The sequence below is a fragment of the Haematobia irritans genome, chromosome 3, assembly GCF_050003625.1.
Source record: "Haematobia irritans isolate KBUSLIRL chromosome 3, ASM5000362v1, whole genome shotgun sequence".
NCBI lineage: Eukaryota > Metazoa > Arthropoda > Insecta > Diptera > Muscidae > Haematobia > Haematobia irritans.
Genome location: NC_134399.1, coordinates 109,500,482 through 109,519,406, shown reverse-complemented (window position 1 = coordinate 109,519,406; position 18,925 = coordinate 109,500,482). Strand labels below are relative to the sequence as shown.

The window sequence follows — 18,925 nt, the reverse complement described above, 5'->3', positions numbered from 1 at the left end:
TGTCCGATCTCCTGAGTTGACTTCTTGAGTTTCTAGACAGCGCAATTTTTATCCACTTTGCCTAAAATTCAAAATCTAGAGGTATTTTGGGTCCGCAAATAAGTGTGCCGAATATGGTGTCTATCGGTCCATGGTTTGGGAAGCCTCATATAGCCCGATCTCCCTATTTGACTTCTTGAGCTTCTAGACATCCGAATTTTTATTCGATTTCCTAAAATTCAAAGTCTTGAAGTATATAAGTAAATGTGCCGGATATGGCGTGTATCGGTCCATGGTTTGGTATAGCCCCCATATAGCCCGATCTCCCGATTAGATTTATTGGGCTTCTAGACGCCGCAAATTTTATCCGCTTTGACTGAAATTCAAAATCTGAAGGTGTTTCAGTTTCATAAACTAGTGTGTCGAAAATGCTGTGTTTCTGTCCATGTTTCGGTATAGCCCCCATATCACGATCTCCTGATTTGATTCTTGGGGCTTCTAGAATTTTTTATCAGATTTTCCTGAAATTGGAAGTCTAGAAGTATTTTAGGTCCACACATAAGTGTCGAAGATGGTATGTCTCGGTCCATGTTTTGGTATTTCCCTCAACACACAAAGAATTTTTTTTCTGATTCAATCACGAAATTAATTGATCCAATTAATTTTTTAATTGAAATGTCTTCAATCACAGAAATGATAGTATCAATTAAAAAATTAATTGATCCAATTAAAAAATTAATTGATACTATTAATTTGTGTGATTGATTTTTATTTCAATTAAAAAAATTGTTGAATCAATTAAATTTTTAATTGAATATTTTTTAAAACCCAATTAAGATTTTATTTGAAAAATTTTCGTGAAATTTTTTTCTGTGTATAGACAGCTCTCGATTTGACTTCTCGGGCGTCTAGGTATCCGAATTTGTATACGATTTGCCTGAAATTCAAAATCTAGATGTATATTAGTTTCATACATGCTTATGTGTGGAGAAGACGTTGTGCATCGTTCCATGTAATGGTATAGCCCCCATATAGACCGATCTCCTGATTTGATTCCTGGGGCTTCTAGAAACGACAACTTTTATCAGATTTGCTTGAAATTGGAAATCTATAGGTATTTTAGGTCCACTCATAAGTGTGCCGAAGATGGTGTGTACCGTTGCATATAGACCGATTTCCCGATTTGACCTCTTGAGAGTCTCGACATCCCAATTTTTTATCCGATTTGCCTGAAATTGAAGCCAAATATGGGGCGTATCAATCCACTCTTTGATATACCCCCATATAGACCGATCTCCCGATTGGACTTCTTGGGCTTCTAGACACCGCAATTTTTATCCGATATGCCTGAAATTCAAAATTTAGGTCAGTAACTAGGTGTAGCGAATATGGTGTAGAGCGATTCATGGTTTGGTATAGCACCCATGTGGTAAATCAGTTGGTATATTTGTTTGTTTGTCAGAGTATCTTTCATCAAATCCACCGGAAATTCTATATATTTTCGCGTAAACCGGCGAAGACTTATTTGATTCATGGTGGTGGATATTTAAGATTCGGCCCGAACGAAGAATCATCTGTTTCGCAGACATTACCTCTGTTTGTTTTATCATAAGTCACTCAAGGATATCGGATGGCTTATGAATACTACCTTTAAAATTTTGACATATTTGTACCGAAATTTTTTTGAAAATTCGAAATTTCTGAAACTTCAGTACTCTTCATTACTATTATTCATTAGTTCAAATAAATTTTATCGAACCAAAAAAAAAAAAATGATTCAACCCATTTGTTGTCAAAATAAGGGAAATGGAGAAGATTCCTCAATCATTAGTTACACAAACGAAATGGTTTATCAACATTTCAAAATTGAAAACATAACGGTTATTAAACCGCCACTATTGAAAATATTCTATTGGCAACATATGAATATAGAAGGGTAAAACAATCGTTGAATGTTATTTTAGAAGAATGTAGTTTTATATATATAGTTTTTTTTATGTATCATATAGATTAAATGAAAAACTTCAATCAAATGCTAATCGCATAGAACATGATCTTTATTTACCGACCCGCCAACTGAATAGTCAACCTTTGAAAATTGTCTTTTGGTTAAGAAATCTATCTAAACAACCATTAACCCTCCATCTAAGGAGAATGAAGAATTGTCCATGTGTTCCTTTGGAAACACGTGTGGGTTTCAATCAATTCCGTTTTTTGTACCATTGCCCTCATAGACGTTTGATTAATTTTTCACATGAATCACATGACCTGAAGGCAAATGATCTTGTAGACCTCACCATGGTGGCATATTTCCATTTATATGGATCGTTTTTACTTTCATATGAATTAAGGTAAATATAATAATTTATAAGTATGCACATTGTTCTTTCTTTCTATAAACATCACCATAGTTTATTTAATCAATATATTATTCGGTTTATAACCACGGTTGTCATTCGAGCCAAAAAAAAAACTACAAAAATTTGGAAAATTCTACCAAAAAACTACCGAACAAAAAAATCTATATTCTTCTTTTTTTATTTCTATAGAAAATGTTGTCAAAATTTTGTTTCTAGAGAAAATTTTGTCAAAATTTTATTTCAAAAAACTTTTCTATTCGTTTTGTTTTGTTATTGTTGGTTTTGTTCTTTAAGCATTGTTGTTGTTTTCTTATTATTTCAGCTTAAAACCATACATTGACTAAACTACAAGTGTAGCTTAACCAACAGAGGAAAAGAACTTTTCTTTTTCTCAAAATTTTATTTCTATAGAAAATTTTCTTAAAAATTTATTTCTATAGAAAATTTTCTTAAAATTTTATTTCTATAGAAAATTTTGTGAAAATTTTATTTCTATAGAAAATTTTGTAAAAATTTTATTTCTATAGAAAATTTTGTCAAAATTTTATTTCTATAGAAAATTTTGTCAAAATTTTATTTCTATAGAAAATTTTGTCAAAACTTTATTTCTATAGAAAATTTTGTCAAGATTTTATTTCCATAGAAAATTTTGTCAAAATTTTATTTCTATAGAAAATTTTGTCAAAATTTTATTTCTATAGAAAATTTTGTCAAAATTTTATTTCTATAAAAAATTTTTTCAAAATTTTATTTCTATAGAAAATTTTGTCAAAATTGTATTTCTATAGAAAATTTTGTCAAAACTTTATTTCTATAGAAAATTTTGTCAAGATTTTATTTCCATAGAAAATTTTGTCAAATTTTATTTCTATAGTTTATTTAATCAATATATTATTCGGTTTATAACCACGGTTGTCAATCGAGCAAAAAAAAAAAACTAAAAGAATTTGGAAAATTCTACCAAAAAAGTACCAAACAAAAAAATCTATATTCTTCTTTTTTTATTTCTATAGAAAATTTTGTCAAAATTTTATTTCTTAGGAAATTTTGTCAAAATTTTATTTCAAAAAACTTTTCTATTCGTTTTGTTTTGTTATCGTTGGTTTTGTTCTTTAAGCATCGTTGTTGTTTTCTCAAAATTTTATTTCTGTAGAAAATTTTCTTAAAAATTTATTTCCATAGAAAATTTTGTCAAAATTTTATTTCTATAGAAAATTTTGTCAAAATTTTATTTCTATAAGAAATTTTGTCAAAATTTTATTTCTATAAGAGATTTTGTTAAAATTTTATTTCTATAGAAAATTTTGTCAAAATTTTATTTCTATAAGAAATTTTGTCAAAAAATTTTTTCTATAAGAAATTTTGTCAAAATTTTATTTCTGTAAAAAATTTTGTCAAAATTTTATTTCTGTAAAAAATTTTGTCAAAATTTTATTTTAAAAAAACTTTTCTCAAAATTTTATTTCTATAGAAAATATTTTCAAAATTTTATTTCTATAGAAAATTTTGTCAAAATTTTATTTCTATAAGAGATTTTGTTAAAATTTTATTTCAAAAAATTTTCTCAAAATTTTATTTCTATAGAAAATTTTCTCAAAATTTTATTTCTATAGAAAATTTTCTCAAAATTTTATTTCCATAGAAAATTTTGTCAAAATTTTATTTCTATAGAAAATTTTGTCAAAATTTTATTTCTATAAGAAATTTTGTCAAAATTTTATTTCTATAAGAGATTTTGTTAAAATTTTATTTCTATAGAAAATTTTGTCAAAATTTTATTTCTATAGAAAATTTTGTCAAAATTTTATTTCTATAAAAAATTTTGTCAAAATTTTATTTCTGTAAAAAATTTTGTCAAGATTTTATTTCTATAAGAGATTTTGTTAAAATTTTATTTCTATAGAAAATTTTGTCAAAATTTTATTTCAAAAAACTTTTCTCAAAATTTTATTTCTTTAGAAAATTTTCTCAAAATTTTATTTCTATAGAAAATTTTGTCAAAATTTTATTTCTATAAGAGATTTTGTTAAAATTTTATTTCAAAAAATTTTCTCAAAATTTTATTTCTACAGAAAATTTTCTTAAGACTTTATTTGTATAGAAAATTTTGTCAAAATTTTATTTCTATAGAAAATGTTGTCAAAATTTTATTTCTATAGAAAATTTTGTCAAAATTTTATTTCTATTGAAAATTTTGTCAAAATTTTATTTCCATAGAAAATTTTGTCAAAATTTTATTTCTATAAGAAATTTTGTCAATTGTTTTTTCTATAAGTAATTTTGTCAAAATTTTATTTCAAAAAACTTTTCTCAAAATTTTATTTCTATAGAAAATTTTCTCAAAATTTTATTTCTATAGAAAATTTTCTCAAAATATTATTTCTATAGAAAATTTTCTTAAAAATTTATTTCTATAGAAAAATTTTGGAGAGTAATATTTTGCAAATCTACCAAAACATAAATAAAAACACAGTCAATTAAGAAAGTGATTGAAAATAGTTACGTCTTTAATTAAAAAATTAATTGATGCAATAACTTTTAATTCAAACTAAGAACACATAGTTAGTTAAGAAAATGATTGAAAATTGTCGCGGTTTTTATTAAACTATTAATTGTTCCAATTAACAATTTAAACAATTTAATCGATGTCTATTGCAAACTTCATTTACGGCCATTTTCATGTAGCTCCGTTAGGCTTTAACTGCCAGTTAACAGAAAGTAAATTGCAAATATCTTTTCTCCAGTTAACTTTAACTGATTTACGGCCATTTTCATGTAGCTCCGTTAGGCTTTAACTGTCAGTTAACAGAAAATTAACTGCAAATATCTTCTCTCCGGTTAACTTTAACGGAAAAAATTTCCACAGTTAAGATCCTAACTGACGTATGGAATAAATAGGCAAAATGACAGATATCTCCACAGTACCGCTTAAAAGTTCGTTAGCTAACGTAGCACTAACGGAGTTTCATGAAAATGGGGGTTAATTAAAAAGTTCAACTAACACTAGTTTACAAAATAATTTTTTTTCATGTACATTTGATGAGATGTGACTTTTTATGTATTTTGATCTGCTGAATTCGAAAATGCCACTCGGTCAAACAAAAATGCATTTTTGTGTGGGTGAGTTGCTCATATTTGCATGATTTTACATCGGAATTGTTCACTCACTTGCTTATAATTTTGTCATTTTCGGTCGTTTCTCTTTTAGTTGGTCTTATTACTTACGTTAGAGTATCATCTATACGTTTTTCAATGGTTTGCATTTTTGCGGCGGAAAAGGTCACTGTTAAAAGTGATTTTTTTCATTTTCATGATAGAAGACATATCAATTAAAAAAAAAATAATTTGATAAATTAATTTCGTGATTGAGTCAGAATTTTTTTCTGTGTACGCTATATAATGTACTGGTATAAATGCGTTTAATTGTTGAATTTTCTTTATAAAAAAGAGGCCTCTTTTAGGCTCGCTTAGACTATTCAGTCCATTGACACCACGAGGTGAACTTCTCTCTTATCAATTAGTGCTGCTCGATTCTATGTTAAGCTCACTGAAAAGCGGAGGACCCTTGTTTTGTAGTCGAGACCGAACGGCGTTTCACATTGCGATGAAACCACTTTAGAGAAGCTTTGATACACTCAGAAATGTCACCAGCTTTACTGAGAGTGGATAAACCACCGCTGAAAAACTTTTTGGTATTTGGTCGAAACTGGTATTGACCGACCCTTTGTTGTGGTTCTTTTATTGTAACTCCCACCATGGTGCAGTGGTCTTTCATACAAAGGGTCCAATTCCAGATTTGTTGGAACACCAAAGCGTTTTCCAGTAATGACTTATCTCCTCTCGGTGGTAACATTTCTAAGAAATTCAAAGTGATCCTGAAGTAACAAGCTGTGGTAATATCCTAGCATAACTCACATAACTTAAACGCTTTGTCAAATATTTTAGTGTAATTACATAGAAAAAATTTTCATGAACATTTTTCCAATTAATTATTTTATTAGTAGTGATTCTCACTTTGTTTTCTAAATCCCTAAAATAGTTTTTTATTTTATTTTTTTTTCCATAAAAAAAATCTTGTATCTTTACTCATTCTTTATTCTTCTCTTTTATAATTTATTATTGCTAGTTATTATTCTAATTTTTCTTTTGTTATTTTTGGTCAAATTTTTATATATTTAAAGTTACTTTTGTAGTTTTTTTTGTACAACCATTTTATATTGGCCTAAAGGCTTGGTTATTTTTTTTTTTACAATAAATATAAATAAAAAAATAAAGTTTTAATTGAGTTTTAAAAAATATTCAATTATAATTTTAATTGATTCAACAAATTTTTAATTGAAACAAAAATAAATCACAAAAAATTATAGTATCAATTAATTCTTTAATTGACATTATTTCTGTGATTGAAGACTAAAAAAATTTTTTTTATGTGTGTGTTTTTTTTATTTTCAAGAGACTATTGATTTATATTTTCGGGGGCAAAATGCAGGAAACCAATTTCGTACAATTTATTTTTTCTAAATTAATTTATTTTTGGTGCAAAAACCGAAAATAGCAGACACCTTAAAGTGGAATTTATAGAATATTGAATTGCAAACTTAACGCTTTCTTTATTTTATTCTAATTTTCAGCTGCTCTGATTCCCGTGTCGTCATTCTTAACTTTCATGTTAATATCGTAACTTTTGATCCAGTTAAAAGCATTCTTACAAGAGAACTATTACCAGTAAACATTAAGGAATACAGACGCAAATCGCAAGCAATATGGGTCCATAATATAACGACACAAAATTTAAAATTTCGTTTTATAGCACGTGACAGAGGTTTCTGCTTGATAAACTCCAATATGATAGTACCCCGTCAATCAGTATGGCCCTTAATCGTGGACTATAGACCAAGTGATTTTAGAAATGAGGTTACAATGATGATATATAACCACGGTTGCCACTCGAGCCAAAAATAATCTACCAAAATTTGGAGAAAATTTTACCAAAAAACTACACAATTTTTTTTTTATAGAAAATGTTGTCAAAATTATTTGTATAGAAAATTTTGTCAAAATTTTATTTCTATAGAAAATGTTGTCGAAATTTTATTTGTATAGAAAAGTTTGTCAAAATTTTATTTCTATAGAAAAATTTATCAAAATTTTACTTCTATAGAAAATTTCGTCAAAATGTTATTTCTGTCGAAAGTTCTGTCAAAATTTTATTTTTATAGAAAAGTTTCTCAAAATTTTATTTCTATAGAAAATTTTCTCTAAATTTGTTTTCTACAGAAAATTTTCTCAAAATTTTATTTTTATAAAAAATTTTGTCAAAATTTTATTTTTATAGAAAATTTTGTCAAAATTTTATTTTTATAGAAAATTTTGTCAAAATTTTATTTCTGTCGAAAGTTTTGTCAAAATTTTATTTCTATAGAAAAGTTTCTCAAAATTTTATTTCTATAGAAAATGTTCTCTAAATTTGATTTCTATAGAAAATTTTGTCAAAATTTTATTTTTATACAAAATTTTGTAAAAATTTTATTTTTATAGAAAATTTTCTCAAAACTTTATTTCTATAGAAAATTTTGTCAACATTTTATTTCTATAGAAAATTTTGTCAAAATTTTATTTCTATAGAAAAATTTTGTCGAATTTTTTTCTTTTGAAAAGTTTGTCAAAATTTTATTTCTATAGAAAATTTTGTCAAAATTTTACTTCTATAGAAAATTTTGTCAAATTTTATTTCTATAGAAAATTTTGTCAAAATTTTATTTTTATAGAAAATTTTGTCAAAATTTTATTTCTATAGAAAATTTTGTCAAAATTTTATTTTTATATAAAATTTTGTCAAAAATTTTATTTTTAAGCATTGTTGTTTGTTTTGAATTTATTTCGGCACAAGCCGGCTATCATAAACCTTTTTTCAGAAGGTTTAAGTGTGGTTCAGTTTGGGTTTAGCGAACTGCCTGAATTTATTCTGATAATTGGTTGATAGTTTTGCTGCAAGTAGAGGATGCTGATGAGGAATGTGGTAATTCCAAAACCTGCGTCCATCCAACCATCTTACAGTCTATAGGGCTTTGTCCAAATAAATTTGACAAACATTCTTTTCCTCTGTTGGTTAAGCTACACTTGTAGTTTAGTCAATACATGGTTTTAAGCAGAAATCAAAAACAACAAATATGATTAAAGTACAAACCAACAATAAACCAACCATCATTTTATTTCTATAAAAAATTTTCACAAAATTTTATTTCTATAGAAAATTTTATTTTTATATAAAATTTTGTCAAAATTTTATTTTTATAGAAAATGTTGTAAAAATTTTATTTTTATAGAAAATTTTGTAAAAATTTTATTTTTATAGAAAATTTTGTAAAAATTTTATTTTTATAGAAAATTTTGTCAAAATTTTATTTTTATAGAAAATTTTGTCAAAATTTTATTTCTGTCGAATGTTTCTCTAAATTTGATTTCTACAAAAATTTTCTCAAAATTTTATTTTTATAGAAAATTTTGTCAAAATGTTATTTCTGTCGAAACTTTGTCAAAATTTTATTTCTATAGAAAATTTTGTCAAAATTTTATTTGTATAGAAAAGTTTCTCAAAATTTTATTTCTATAGAAAATTTTCTCTAAATTTGATTTCTACAGAAAATTTTGTCAAAATTTTATTTTTATAGAAAATTTTGTCAAAATGTTATTTCTGTCGAAAGTTTTGTCAAAATTTTATTTCTATAGAAAATTTTGTCAAAATTTTATTTTTATAGAAAATTTTGCAAAATGTTATTTCTGTCGAAAATTTTGTAAGCATTTTATTTCTACAGAAAATTTTCTCTAAATTTTATTTCTACAGAAAATTTTGTCAAAATTTTATTTCTATGGAAAATTTTCTCTAAATTTGATTTCTACAGAAAATTTTGTCAAAATTTTATTTTTATAGAAAATATTGTCAAAATTTTATTTCTGTCGAAAGTTTTGTAAAAATTTTATTTTTATAGAAAATTTTTTAAAAACATTATTTCTGTCGAAAGTTTTGTCAAAAATTTATTTCTATAGAAAAGTTTCTCAAAATTTTATTGCTATAGAAAATTTTCTCTAAAATCGATTTCTACAGAAAAATTTGTCAAAATTTTATTGCTATAGAAAATTTTGTCAAAATTTTATTTCTACATAAAATTTTGTCAAAATTTTATTTCTATAGAAAATTTTGTCAAAATTTTATTTCTATAGAAAATTTTGTCAAAATTTTATTTTTATAGAAAATTTTGTCAAAATTTTATTTTATAGATAATTTTGTCAACATTTTATTTTTATAGAAAATTTTGTCAAAAATTTATTTTTATAGATAATTTTGTCAAAATGTTATTTCTGTCGAAAGTTTTGTCAACATTTTATTTCTATAGAAGTTTCTCTAAATTTTATTTCTATAGAAAATTTTCTCTAAATTTGATTTCTACAGAAAATTTTCTCTAAATTTTATTTCTATAGAAAATTTTGTCAAAATTATATTTCTATAGAAAATTTAGTCAAAATTTTATTTCTATAGAAAATTTTGTCAAAATTTTATTTCTAGAGAAAATTTGTGAAGTACCGTTTAGTTGAAGAAGAATATTTTGCAAAATCTACCCAAACAATAAAAATTCTACCAATCTAGCAAACAGTAAAAAATCTACCATTTTTGGTAGAACTCTACCAACTGTGGCAACCGTGTATATAACTCAAAAAATAACAAATCATCAAGTAGTACAAATATATTCTATAATAGCTTACCTTGATTATGCTCTTTGATGGTTTACAATTTGAAATACCATTGACTTGTAAAGGTGTATTGGATGATGAAGATGTTCCTCCAAATGATGATGCTCCCATAAATGATTATGAATGCAATGATTTTACCTATGTCATTTTTCCCAACAAATTAAATTTCTCTATGGAATTGAATGATTCACGTTCTTTAATGGTTGCCGTACATAACCACAATTCAAATTGTAGGGAATTCAAATGGCAGACGTAAGTGAAATAGAGGCGTTCCAATACGATGCTATTATTCATTTTGTATTTATTTTGCTTTAGCTATTCTATTAATGGCTATTTTATATTTACCTTTGAGCCCAAACAGTTTACTTTAAAACCACATCATTCCAAACTTTGTGTGGTTAATTGCAAAACCTATGACAAACCTTTACATTTTCGTTATTTGCCAGCAGTTTTGGAAATCCATCGCATCTTGGATAAATCTACAAAAATAGCCCAACAACTTTTAACGGAAATAGAATCTATAGATGATCCAAAATGGTGTGAGGATAGTTATTTGGAACATGTATTTTTGCAAATTGATTTAAAAGTAAATTTCGCAAAAAGGAAAGAAATCGTAATCGAGAAAGTTAAAGAAAACTATCCTCCAATGCCTTTGATATTACCAATGGGAAACACTCTGCAGTCTCCACATAATAAGAGCAAACAGGGAGATATGACCATTTTTGAAATATTTTTTTGGGAATATTTATCAAAATCTTCAACTTTTATGCGTAACAATTCGAAAATTCCTAGAAACTTAACATACGAGGAAGTATTGCAAAGGGAAAGAGGGTCCAACACGCCAACAACCTCAGTGGACAGAATGTAAGTTTGTCTTTGTTTTTTATTTTTCATTTCGTTGGTTTAATTTTCTCCATTCTCTATTCCTCTCTTAATATCTAGTGAAATTTTTACCCTTATCAGTTCTATTTTGGCGGAAAGCTGTCGTGATCTTTCCAAGAATTATCGTTTTGTACCTCCAGATATCTTGGAAACACCTTAAAATTTACCCCGTAAATTTTTCATATATAGGGAAAATGGTAACATGGAATCACGTTGTAGGCACGATTGATGTGTAAGACTGTTGGAATATTAATACAAATAAATATTTTCTTAATTGATCTTATCAAACAAATACTACCTAAAGTGGGCTTGTCGCAAACGTTCCAAATAGCGATCAATCGCTACGGCAGGCAAGAAAATTTTACGAACCAATTTAGGTACTTTATCGGAGAGGTCTCGGGCCTATACAAATATAAAAACTCCATAAATAATAAATAGTTATCAACACCGCATTACTTACCATTTCCAAATGTTGATGGGCCGCTGTAGCTACCTCAAATATACAATCTTCTACGCCTTTATCATTAGCTTTAGCTCGTAGTATACGCTCTTGGCTAACACCATTTTTTATTAGAATTTCTTGGGGTATATTCAAGGCCTGACTACGTTTTGTATATGGTATGGCACGCAGTAGTGTTACTATACCTTGAGCTTTGCCTAAATGTGATGCTGCATGATCTACATTCATATCTTTGACTCCCGTCAGTTGTATTAGAAGATATAGTAAAGATGAATATGTCTGCTCGCCATATGTTTCCATATCTTTTATTGTTATAAATGGTTCATTTGGCGCCCGATCACGAGCATTGACTAGACGTTTTAGATAGACTTTGTTCAATTGAAAGGCATCGATTGTCTGTAAGAAATTTAGATTTAAAATAATGGAAAATCTCGGAAATTGTTGGATTATTAATTATTATTAAATGAAAACTGTCTTAAAGAAGCTACCATCAAGCGTGAGAGATGTATTTTATTAATCGATTTTTTTAAAATTTAGTATCGCCGTAATTAATGGTAAGTTAAGGTAAAGTTAAAGTGTCAGACCGATTTATTTCAAGCTCACTTAGACTATAGTCTTATTACATATTGGCACTTATAGTTTTTACCGTTGAATCGACCCGATTATTTCCTTCTGTTAAACAACCTTCAGAATACATTAGCAGAATGCTTAGTTAACATTTTCTAGGTCCGTAAGTAATCTAAGGGGAATATTTGAGTTTGTATGAGTTTGTAGGTAGCCAGATAAGTAATTCGAAAAAGTAATTGGCAATTAAAAATATAACTAAAGATTTTCTTCAAAAGAAAGTATAAAATCGTATGAACTTGTATAAATAAAATTATTTTTATCTAAGTTTAAAATAATTATAAATTAATAATAACACAAAAATAAAAAAAAACAAGTAAGGAAAGTCTAAAGTCGGGCGGGGCCGACTATATTATACCCTTCACCACTTTGTAAGTCCACATTTTCGACACCATATCAAATCCGTCCAATGTGTTGGATGCTATATGAATCCATAAACATATATTCTGTATATCTAAGCTGATCTGTACAGAGTTCTGCAATACTTATAGATTTTACATTTAAGTCGGCTAATGCGCTGAGGTGGAACACAATGTTAGTAAACAAATATAGGAAACATTTAAATATGAACCAATTTTGAGGCAACTTCGCAAAAGTGTATTTATGATTTATCGGTCGACAGATGTGTATTAGAGTAATAGAAAAATGTGAGTCATTTTGAAAAGTTTTCGACTTAGCCGTGGCGATTTGATAAGGAAAATGTAGGTATTTCGGCCAGTTTTCCCTAAATAGGAAAAACATATATATGGAATCTATATCGAAATCTGAACCGATTGCAATCAAATTTCACATGCATAGTTACTATGTTGAATCTACTGTGCAAAATTTCACGTAAATCGGATAACAACTTTGACCTCTGTGGTCATATGACAGAAAAACGGGCGAAAGATATATATGGGAGCTATATCAAAATCTGAACCGATTTCAACCAAAATAAACACGCATATGCAGAACCTTAATTCTACTGCCTGTGCAAAGTTTCAAGTTCAATTCTACTCCCTCTGCAAAATTTCACGTAAATCAGAGTAGCACTTTTGCCTCTGTGGGCATATTAGTCCAAATCGGGCGAATGATATATATGGGTGCTATATCTAAATCTGAACCGACTTCAACTAAATTTTGCACAATTAACGATACTATAAAACGTACTCCATGTGTAAAATTTCAAGCAACTCAGGGCAAAACTCTGGCTTTTGAGGCCATATAAATCCAAATCGGACGAAAGATATATATGGGAGCTATATCTAAATCTGAACCGATTTCAACTAAATTTGGCACAATTAACGATACTATTAAACATACTCCTTGTACAAAATTTTAATCAAATCAGGGCAAAACTCTGGCTTTTGAAGCCATATAAGTCAAAATCGGACGAAAGATATATAGGGGAGCTATATCTAAATCTGAACCGATTTCAACTAAATTTGGCACAATTAACGATACCATTAAACGTACTCGAGTACAACGATCGTTGTGCAAAATTTGAAGCAAATCAGGGCAAAACTCTCGCTTTTGGGGCCATATAAGTCCAAATCGGACGAAAGATATATATGGGAGCTATATATAAATCTGAACCGATTTAGCTATATTTGGTAGTTTTTACGGGACTGACAAAACATTCAGATGTACAAAATTTGAAGAACGTCGGTTCATAAGTACGTGAATTATGATCAAATCGGTGATAACTATATATGGCAGCTATATCTAAATCTGAACCGATTTTTTCCAAAATCAATAGCGATTGTCTTCTACCCGAAGAAAGACGTTATGTCAAATTTGAGGACGATCGGACTTAAACTGCGACCTGTACTTTCTGCACAAAATTACATATACAGACAGACGGACGGACAGACAGACAGACAGACGGACATCGCTAAATCAACTCAGAATTTAATTCTAAGCCGATCGGTATACTAAAAGATGGGTCTATGACAATTATTTCTTGGCGTTACATACAAATGCACAAACTTATTATACCCTGTACCACAGTAGTGTGAAGGGTATAATTAAAATTATAATTGAGAGTAGCAAAAACAAAATCAATTATATTTTTAATTAAACCAATTAGAAAAATTGGCAATTAATTTTTTAAACAAGTGTAGTTTTTATTTCCAATTAATTCTGTGATTGATACTATTATTTTAATAATTGAAATAATTTCATTTAAAAATTAATTTCGAGATTGGATCAAAAATATGCATCCCTATATTCATCTAATATAGGGATGCATATTTCAATTAGGTTAGGTTATGTGGCAGCCTGGTACAGGCTCACTTAGACTATTCAGTCCATTGTGATACCACATTGGTGAACTTCTCTCTTATCACTGAGTGCTGCCCGATTCCATGTTAAGCTCAATGACAAGGGACCTCCTTTTTATAGCCGAGTCCGAACGGCGTTCCACATTGCAGTGAAACCACTTAGAGAAGTTTTGAAACCCTCAGAAATGTCACCAGCAGAACTGAGGTGGGATAATCCACCGCTGAAAAACTTTTTGGTGTTCGGTCGAAGCAGGAATCGAACCCACGACCTTGTGTATGGAAGGCGGGCATGCTAACCATTGCACCACGGTGGCTCCCAGTTAACTTTCATTTAACTGCAATACAAATAATTCAACAAACCTACACAGAAAAAAATATTACCAACATATTTCCTTAATTGGAAAGTTGATTGAAGCAGAAAACATTTTCAATTAATAAATTAATTGATACAATTAACTTTTTAATCAAGATAGAAAGATTAAGCTAATTAAGTCAATGATTGAAAATTTTAAATTTTTAATCAAAAAATTAATTGATACAATTAATTTCTTAATCAAGCTCGGAAGACTAAATCGGTTAAAACAGGTAATGGACATTTTTTTAATTAAAAATTGTTAATTAACTTAAAACTAAGTCAATTCAGAAAGTAACTGAAAATAGTTACCTTTTTGAATTAAAAAAATGATATTTGCAATCAACATTAATTAAATTTTTAATTGAATCAATTAAAAAATTAATTGACATTTTTCTAATGAATTCAATTAATTTTTTAATCAAGAATTTTTTCATTCCCAATTAAAATTGTGATTGATACCATATTTTTCGTGATTGAAGACATTTCAATTAAAAAATTAATTGGATCTATTAATTTCGTGATTGAATCAGAAAAAAACTGTGTGTACGTATGCTTCTTGAACTATAACTAGACTTTTTTAGTACACTCATGGAAAAGTCTGCTATTGTTTTTAGCGGACAATTCAAAAAAAAATTCTAAAATGTTACCTACACAAATATCCTTAAAAGCTTTTAAATGCGATCAGCAAACATTTTGTTTCTTGCTTGTTATGCCTTAATTTGTTAAATATTCAGAGTTTTGTTAAAAAAAGAATTATTCTTAATATGTTTAAATTTTTTGTTTGTATGGGCTAAACCAAAGTTATGGTCATACAGACTAAAATGAGTGTCAAACTTTTTTCCAGAATAATTTGTGATATATCTGAATACCGTTTTTAGGAAAATACTTCTACCGTTATATATATATCTAATACGAGCTAAAAATGTTTGTGGCTGCGAATTCTTTTTGATTGCTGTCAAATATTTGGCCAGTGTGACAGTATCATAAAACATATTTAAGGGTTATCGAATTTAAGTGTGATTTTGATTCGCAAAAATTATGTTGTTTTGGGGTTACACTTCTTTTTCCCTGATTGCATTTTCGCTAAAATGATTTCCATTCCAAAGTTATTGTTATAATATTGTGAGGGATACAGGACCCAAAAGCTACGACAGTATCCTTCATATTTTGCAAACAATTTCGAGAATGTTGTTTATTCCAATCGAAATCGACATAAGAAATAACAAATAACTATTTTAACAGATTTTTCTGCGGTGTCTACTAATAAATTTTGGAACAATTAGGTTAGAGAAGTGAAATTTGGACTTTGTATTGATGGAATATTGAAATTTGGACTTTGTATTATCGGAATAATTTATCTTAATGTGTTTTTGTTTAGTCTTTTTTTATAGGCAGAAATTATTACTTAGGTATATAGTTGCTTTGTAATACGTTATTGGTCAATAGGCTTTTGTATTATGAATATATAAATAAAAAATGTTTTTGGTTATCTGGCAATAAATATAATGATGTAGGTGTTATTTTTAGTCTGACAGTTATATCGGATTTGGTTAAACGGCATGACAGCTAACCTGTATAAAGTAAATGGGTCTACTTTTATAATCATATTATAAATACAAAACCCAATTTCCTTCCATAGGTCATTTCCATTTATCTCCATTACGTTTTAACAGCCAGTTAACACAAAGTAAGTTGAATATATCTTCACTCCGTTTGACTTTAACTGAAAAATTTCCAGCAGTTAAATCCTAATCGTCATAAGAATACATAGCACAGGTGAGAGACATGTCCATTGTACGGTTTAAAGTTTTATGAGCTGAAATCTTTTCATTTAAAGATAATTGAATTGATGGCAGCAATTTACTTTGCTTTAACTGGTAGTTAAAACCTAAAGCAGACACATGAAAATGGCCGTTAAAGTAGGAGTATATGTTTTGTTTCCTATCTTTATATTCTCTACCGTGATTTGTCTTAGTACCCCCAAATTTTGTACTCACCCTTTTCAATTCCTTTAGAACTGGTTGATCAGCTACATAGGACTTTTTGGTATCATAACACTTTTCAATAGAATCATACCAAAATTTTAAACGCATTTTTGCTATGTGATCTTCGGACACCTAAAAATTAAATAATTCATCACCATATACATATTTAAACCTTTCGGTTGATCTTACATTCGAGGAGCATTTGGCCACTTCGACATTAAAAGCCCTCAATGCAAAAGCATGTCTTCGATGTTCATTGTCCAACAGCAATGTACATAAATAATTTTCATGATCATTTTTTCTAAAACACAACATAATATTTAGTGAAAATTTTATATAACCATTGTATTGGATACCATTTGCCGGCAAGAAAAACAGAAACTTACTCCACTAAATTCATGCAATACTTTGCACCCGATACTGCATTATTGGATTGACCCTCTCCACTATGTTGTTGTCTCTGTAGCTGATGTAAACAAATTCGTACATTTTTTAAATTTATTTGGTGGCGATTAAAAATACTTTTCATTTTTTCTTGATCTTGGAGGTTCGACTGAATGTCGCTTTGTTTACATATTTATTTGCAATAACAATAATCAGCTGTTCTATCTTCTTCTTCTTCTTCGTGGTTATCAAGTGTGGTTGTATTCAACTGTGTTGCGTTCAGTTTGCTTGTTGGTTAAAATATTGAACATAGCTCCGCTATACGTTACCAAATAAAAATTTCAATTGCAAAAAAGCAGTATGTTGCATGGGACTATTTTAAAATTTTAACATATCTTCTTTCCAGGTATGGATCATAGAAATGTCGTTATCATTGTTCATGAAAATTGCCAAAATTGTATGCGTAATATTTTCAGTTAATTACAATTAGCACATATGCAGAACGTCGATGGTTTGGATGAAGACACAGTGACATAGGTGTGTCGGTACAATGTTAATAACGAACAGTAGTGGGATTCTGTATTCAATTTTAACGACGAATCGCATCGTTAAGACCCTGCCAACATTTTTTGAATTTGGGGGCGCTTCTGAGAATCCCCACTACGTCGAAAACAGTCGTATACGATATCCAAAACTCCTCTGAAAAGCGCCGTCACTATTGAGAAGATAATTGTAAAAGAATCATTGTGGCCCAGTAAAACCCGATTGTTTAGATGTTTATTAATCTTATTGAACATTTATAAATTCTCATAAATATAACAATTATACGACTATCACATCACACTTAACATATTTTTATGCATTAATAAAAGATTGATGTTGAGTTACAAGTTGCAAGTTACATGTTGTAGCGTCTATCACCGTGTCTGGAAAAACTATCACATTATTCTATTTGGAAAGTCAAAAATTGTTCACCAATATACCTTTCACAATTTTAAGCGAAATAAATATGTTTTCAGCACTTCATTATCGTTTTTATTTAAATAAATTATGAGAAGCTAGTTGTGTTTGGTGTTTCACAAAATATAAAATGGCTCTTGTAACAATAGTGATGGCAAAATACTATCACAGTTGAGGATGAAATGGAACCTTAAAATGCTGGCAAGGGGTGGTATAACAAGAAAAATAACATCCGAGGTATTCGGTAGACGTTTTAAACTACATTTACAATCGTTTAAAATCAGCTGTGTTGTTTTCTGTGCAGATAACAATAAATCATCGTTAAGTAAGCAACGAAGATTTTTTGGTTATTTTCTCTAATGAAACGACGTTATCAGCAGAAAATTTCATTCATGCAAAATAGGGTCTTTAATTATGTAGGTTACTTTTAATAGGAAACAATGGATCCCTTCTCTATTACAAAAAGAGTTTTCTGCAATATTTTAAAAATCTGAAGGGTCTAAGCCGTTCTAAGAATTTTGACGGGCGGAACTGCCTTAAATGGTCTTAAATTAAAGGGAATTTCATATAGATTGAGAATATCGCCCATTTTTCTCTTCCGGCTTTGTGTACAGTAATCCCTCGATTTACGTCGTCAAATTTTTTGTTCCATCAAACTTCGATTTACGTCGTCGATTTTTTGCCCTCTTTATGAGTATCATGCTGGGATCGAAACATGTTTTTCTGAAATTCTTACCGAAATTACTAAATTACCTTTATTTTGGAAATTTTTCCTTATGTACACGCACATCTTATGTACATAAATTGCTATATATTAGTTACAGAATGACACGATCGTTAGTGCAAACACGTTTTTTCGTAGACAACGTAAACGATGCGATTATCGTGAAGAATCCCACTACAGATGTACCATGAGGCATATAGTT

The 18,925-nt window shown here is 28.3% G+C and overlaps 2 protein-coding genes across 2 annotated transcripts; one reads left to right on the top strand and one right to left on the bottom strand.

Annotated features, from left to right (window-relative positions):
• The first annotated feature begins 1,686 nt into the window (after window positions 1–1,686).
• On the top strand, window positions 1,687–11,262 carry LOC142229384 (uncharacterized). The gene is made up of 6 exons (XM_075299936.1): window positions 1,687–1,915; window positions 1,989–2,330; window positions 6,971–7,253; window positions 10,096–10,340; window positions 10,404–10,952; window positions 11,031–11,262. The coding sequence occupies exons 1-6, from the start codon at window positions 1,752–1,754 to the stop codon at window positions 11,128–11,130; spliced, it is 1,683 nt and encodes a 560-aa protein (XP_075156051.1). The 5' UTR covers window positions 1,687–1,751; the 3' UTR covers window positions 11,131–11,262.
• Window positions 10,954–17,255, bottom strand: sicily (NADH dehydrogenase (ubiquinone) complex I, assembly factor 6 homolog sicily). Its single transcript, XM_075299935.1, has 6 exons — window positions 17,042–17,255; window positions 16,845–16,956; window positions 16,668–16,787; window positions 11,431–11,826; window positions 11,269–11,372; window positions 10,954–11,208 (listed from the first exon to the last, which is right to left on the bottom strand). Exons 1-6 carry the CDS (start codon window positions 17,182–17,184, stop codon window positions 11,127–11,129), a joined length of 957 nt encoding a protein of 318 aa, XP_075156050.1. The 5' UTR covers window positions 17,185–17,255; the 3' UTR covers window positions 10,954–11,126.
• Between the last annotated feature and the right edge of the window lie 1,670 nt (window positions 17,256–18,925).